Here is a 6,346-nt window from a genome sequence, read left to right as displayed (position 1 = left end):
TAATGCTCCTTATATTTTAATAAACATTTTATATAATTACAAATTTCAAACAGAAACTTAACAATGATTCGGTATCACTTTCACTGTTGGAAAAACATTTCTTTGCATTCGCATGCGAATGTGAAATCTTTATCGTCACCGGAGTCATTGGAACATTTATCATCCATTTTTTTCTGTAAAACAGAAAATAATTTCTATTTTAAAATTATATACGATTTAAATTATCTCCCGCTGTAAATTAAGATCTTTTGCAATAATCAAACTCTTAAATAAATTATATAAACAAATTATTTTTATTATGTACAAGAAATTTTTAAATGAAATACCATTATTTGTTCGACCACACCATCGCAATCATCGGTATTTTTCTGGAAAAAATGATAAATTTTATTTAATTTTAAAGTTTTATATGTTTATTTTTATATGTAATATTTAATAGTTTTAATTACGTAATCGTTCACTATGTCCTTAAACGTTTCCTAAAAAGAAAAAAATATATTAAAAATTAACAATTGATGTCTTGATGAAAAATTCGTATTAAATTATTAAAGTTATTTACGCTATTTTTGATTTTTTTCAATAAGCACTTTTTCGTCTCTTTGTTGATACAGTCCAAAATGTTACTATCCTGAAATTCAATCGTTAATTAATTAGTCATTATTACTGTATCACGCATTATTTTAATTTTTTTATTTATATTAGAAATTATTATTTTAAATAAATTATAATTCTAAATTGAAGTTTCCTTTATTTTTTTTTATGTATTATTTAAAAAACATATGACACGGGTGGCAAACCTACGACACGCTTGCCCAAAGTGGCGCGAACGTTCGTTATTGCTTTACGTTTTCGGCTGAATATATCATCATTTTCTCAATCAGTTTTTTTAAAAATTTATTTTAATTAAAGTATACTCGCTTCATTTCTTTAAAAATAGTTATTCGAATTCTAAAACTTCGGTACGAATAAATTATTTGAAAGATAATTATGTCTACTATATGGCACGCGGACTTAAAACGGTTTGCCATCCCCGATGTATGATAATTCATCTCTAACCGATTATTATTTATAGTATATAATTTCTCCGTCGTTTTATAATACCACTCGACCCCCCTATAACACTGTTGATAATTCCGTTTTATATGAATTCCATATTGTACGAATCACTTAAATTTTAGAAATACGTGTGTCGGGCTGTGAACGTCTCACGTATTTGTAAAATCTAAGTGATTCGTACAACATGGAATTCATATAAAACGGAATTATCAACAGTGTTATAGGGGGGTCGACTGTATCCATTTCTCCAACGTGCCATATGAGTGGCCGAAGGGCCCCTAGAAACCATCGAAAGCTTCACGTAGCCTGCAGAACTTAAGTGTTAATAAAAATAAGGAATTTAGCATTTCGAAAAAAGTGTATTCTTACTTTCATCTGCTTTATAATGCATCCAAGCTAAAAATAAAGTAATTTATTAATTAATTAAAATTTATAAATATTCTTAAAGAATATAAATAACATTGTTATATCTTAATAAATAATTAATTTATTTTAAAATAACGTTAAGTAATTGCTGTTTATTAAATATATTTAATTTATGATTAGTTACTCTTTCATCATCTTTATTGTCATTGCAACACTTTACGGCTTTATCTTTAATTTCTTGTTTTCGTTCCGCCTATAATAATAAAAGAAATTATTTTCTATATTCGTTTAAATATATCGTATATAATTAAAAGAAAATTCTTTAACATACAGTCAACTCGTCAAGTTTATCTTTAATACATTTTTTAGTTTCCTCATTGAAACACTCACCCTCGCAATCTAACGTTTAAAGAAAGATTAATTTTAATCGTATTAAATTATAAGAAAGTAAAATATCGCAAATACTTACTACAAACGTAAAATAATGCGACGAAAGCTAAAACTGCTAAATACTTCATTTTACCACTGAATGCTTGGTATCGGTGTAAATCGCTAGCGAGTGCGGAGAGTTTATATAGGAAAACGCTGTGAAAGAATTGTATAGGATTTGGAAGAATGTCAAATTATATGTTGCGTGAAAGCCAACCGACGTATTTTCTAATCCACGCAATTCGATGAAGGTCGAAAATTGTTTAATTTCGTGCACGAAATAAAATTCCTGTAACTAAACGTAAAATTCCGTTACATTTTTTTATTAATTTCCTTTTAAAGTTTCGTGTTTATTTAATGCCGTACACAAGAGTATTTATATATAAATTTTTGTCGAATAAGTGAGAAAATTTATAAATCGTAACGTTTACATTATGAATTTATATCTTTTTTTCTCTCTCACTTTTGCGAAATAGACAAGGAAAAAGGAAATTTTAACGCACGAATCTTCTTAAAAGGTAAATAATAGTTTGATGTTAGAAAAATACTGAATACAAAGGAATTCAATTAAGTCAGAACAGCTAAATAATCAAATTTTATCATGCGTGTAGGAGATATTTTTAATACTATTTCGTGAAACTCTACTAAAAAATATTAATTGAATACATTCTTGTGTTCAATTGTTATCAATACAAAATTTATAATAATTGCTTTATTATTATTATTCATTATGGTATAATACATATTGTATTCAACCACTTTTCAATTCCTTTTAGGAATTGAATATTAATTATTCTAATTACGTGAATTGTATAATTATTTCTTATTATGAACAACGTGTATTTATTTATTTAATTTACTGGCACGCTTTATTATATTAATTTAATTAATATTTCGATAAACATTCGATATACAATAACTTTGTTGTCTGGCTTCGTAATTTCAACAATATTTTCAAATAAATGATATTCGTATTTAAATATATTTTTTTGGTTTTTAACTCTTTTCGTTCTGTACGAGATAATAGGGCCGTTTTTATGCCCGTGGTTGGTTTGGCCGGGCCCACAATAGACGAAATGAGAGACGAAGTTCTACATAAACTAGACAGATTATCAATGAAATAGGTCTATTTATGGTATAAGTCGTATGCGGATTCGTTCCCGGAAACCTGAAAAAATTTTCTTGTGGATGTTTTAATGTTATTCTAGTTTCCGGGTTGTTATATATAACAGAAGGATAATATGGCGATCGGTCAAAAAAATTACTTCCCCAGATTTTTACATTTTTGGACTCGGGACACTTAAAAATAATCGTGGGTAATTTCTCTGTGTGTTCGTGTGTACGAGGGGCACGATTATGTTCACCCTCTTTAAAGCTTAATAATTCCTGTGCTTTTCGTCGAAAATTTCTGAAGTTTTGCAGGGAGGTTTATGAATTACGGGGTTTGATGCTATTAAATTTTGGTGATTAAAGATCGAGGTGGTGGGGAGATAAAGGGGGTCGTGTGCATCTCCAAAAGGGCATGGCTTAATGACGATTTTACTCGTTATTAGCGTTTAGAATTATTTTTATACAATCCATCTCTATCCTCAAAATTAAGTTTTCTGCCATTTTATAATAGTTAAAAATATAAAAAGTTTTTAGTAAATAAGATATGATAACATATGGCGCCACCAAATGTTGCCGGGGAAAGTTAAGCAATTCTTTGCTGGATTTTTATAGTCACCTCTGCATTTAAAGTTAAGCCTTTTGTCTTTTTATAATAAATAATAATATAAAAGTTATTTTTTAACGAACAATTTGTTGTGACATCGTCACAATGCCGGGCTGCAGTTTTTAATCATATTTTTAATTTATTTCATTTAAAATATATGCTCTCCACCTCAAACTAGTTCTGTAGTGTCTTGCTCCCGTACATCATACTTTTCCTGCTAGCAATAAAGTCGTGCCGGTCATTTATCTAATTCCTGTCAGGGAAAAATATTTGAATTGAAGTAACGTGACTTCCGGTTTTTATCGGAAGCTCTTATATAGTTATTCAGGGTTTTCAGCCCCACCCCTAAGTTTTCCATATCTGTTCTCGATTTTCTTCTATCTAACTATGTTCTCGGTATTAAGAAAGGACAGACACAGCCCGATAGTGGGAATTTATAGGTGTAGAATTTTTTCAAATTGCAGTTCAATTATAAATACTGTGATTAAAGAATGAAACGAAGAGCCTGAAGTATCTTAATCAATAAATTTAAAATGAGTCACAATCCCTCGTTAAATGATTGGAATTGCAAATTATTATAGAAAGATCTATAATTATAATATTAAGAGAATTACGTTTCTTTTTATATGTTCATGAAATTAGCATGTAAAATGATTATCAAAGTTCAGAATTTTCTAAATTTTTAGATTTAAAAGTTCGTGTTAATTAAACGTTTAATAAATGTTCATAGAAAAAATGAAAGAATTTAATAACAGATGGCGTGACACACGATTAAAGTAATAATTTTATGCACTTAATTATAATTATTTTTTTTTAAATTGAATTTTGTAATTATGTATATATCATTGTTTTGTAATTAATTCAGATATAATTTTATTTTTTATATTGATTTAATTTTATTAACTTGCATTTCTATTTGAGAACCATTGTCGTGAGTATATGAATGTACTGTACATTAATTGATTTTAATTGGACTGCAATCTTCAAAGTGCAGACCTACGGATTCCCATTGTCGTCAGTCCGTCTGTACGTCCTTCCTTTCTTTATCTAAAGAATGGAGTTACATAAATATTGCTTAACTATATACGAACTTCCGGTTTTGACCGGAAGTCACGCGATTTTTAAATTTAAATTATGATAAAAATTTGCAACATAATATTATGATGATGTCACGATAATCATCTTTGGTTTTTATCATAAAATAGCACAATATATCAGTTATTTATACAGTTTTTTAGATAAATTTTATCACAGGAATAATCTTTATATCTTCGTATATTTCTATAAATCTATATTGGCCTTACTCAAACATAAAACTTGGAATGAAAACATCCTTCTGAAGTAAAAATAACTTTTCAAGAAATAATATAATATTTCTTTACTTGTTTTTCCTGTTTACAGAATCCTTTCTTCGATATTGAGTAAAGTTTAGTGTTTTAAAATTAGAATGAGTACAGCGTATTTAATTTCTCAATAAATAAATACCGAAATACAGAAAGGTTGAATACCATATAATTTTTATAAGGCGGGAGGGCGTGGCCTGCGCTCTCCCATTTTTCTGTTTTGCCACAAATTTCATTCACAGGGTAAATACGATTGGATCCTACTTGTATACTTTCCGCCAACTAAAACGCACGAGAGAAGCGATCTGTAGGCTATAACGTTACAAAGACTGATCCGATCTTACAGATCGATCCATCCGAAACGAAAAGTATATGCGCACCCCTTGTGGGAGTGCTGATTCGACGAGGAATCAAAGAGTTTGAAAGCTCCTTGTGTAATTTATGATGCCCCACACACCTCAATTTTTTAAATAATACACTGAGGTTAATTTTTTTAAAATTCTGATAATAGATGCACGCAACTTTCGTGAGGGAGGTGTGCTGATGCGGCAATTTTTTCACTTAGTGATTACCTCCTTCTCCATTGGCAAAAATTAAAAAAATGATGAAATTTTAAAAAAGAGCCCATTCAAAATAATTATAATATAACTGTTTGCAGAATCTCCTAATTTGACAATAGGTTAATAAGTAATGTGTTGCATCCGGTACACGTGAAAGCGTCATTTTCAAGTCGCTTCCATTTTTATTTTCGTCAATAATTTATTATTTATTTTGGTTAGATAAATAAAAATAAACGACTTAAACAATCGATCAAATAATAACAAAGTCGTTGATTAAATTATTTTTTAATTTTTCAAAGAAGTAAAAAGAAGGAGAAGTTTTTTTTTTACTCGGCATTTAACCTAAACATCACTCTTATTCCCTGTTATAAAAAGAAATTAATTATCAAATCTCTAACATTTATTACAAATAAAAATATAAAGTTAATCCCCGTACACTTATTATCGTTCATAAATTATTTGCCAGTATAGATAATCGTTTATATCGATAAAATCATACACCGTGACAAGTGTAGTTAGCGACCGTCTGTCTGTAGCTACGTCGCTACGAAATATATTTAAAAAAATGTGTTTACAGTATATAATAATGTGCTATATATGGCACACTATAATACAAAGAACAAAGAAATAGCTTACATTTCATCTTGAGTATGTTTGAGAAAGTAATAACAAAGAATTGATGCGGTAAATTACATCTAAACTAGAAACATTCTTTACATAAATACGTACAATAAATTAATTCATCGTTTAATGAATGTGGCCCGAGGATGTTCCTATTGTTTCGAACACCTATAAAACACTTAGAATGTTGTAAAGGGCCTTTATTATTGGGATTTTCTTTTCTCTCTTATTTTAGGTTAAAATATAATTTTTCGGTT

General features: G+C 28.7%; 1 protein-coding gene across 1 annotated transcript; it reads right to left on the bottom strand.

The window, feature by feature from the left end:
• Positions 1–2,123, bottom strand: LOC111631770. The gene is made up of 8 exons (XM_023376080.1): positions 1,892–2,123; positions 1,754–1,821; positions 1,607–1,675; positions 1,426–1,452; positions 560–628; positions 450–479; positions 327–368; positions 1–173 (listed from the first exon to the last, which is right to left on the bottom strand). The coding sequence occupies exons 1-8, from the start codon at positions 1,938–1,940 to the stop codon at positions 81–83; spliced, it is 447 nt and encodes a 148-aa protein (XP_023231848.1). The 5' UTR covers positions 1,941–2,123; the 3' UTR covers positions 1–80.
• Positions 2,124–6,346: the final 4,223 nt, after the last annotated feature.

Source organism: Centruroides sculpturatus, unplaced genomic scaffold, assembly GCF_000671375.1.
Source record: "Centruroides sculpturatus isolate CEXI.00-Female unplaced genomic scaffold, Cexi_2.0 scaffold72, whole genome shotgun sequence".
NCBI lineage: Eukaryota > Metazoa > Arthropoda > Arachnida > Scorpiones > Buthidae > Centruroides > Centruroides sculpturatus.
Note: the sequence above shows the minus strand (reverse complement) of the source record. Positions and strands in the feature narration are given on the sequence as shown.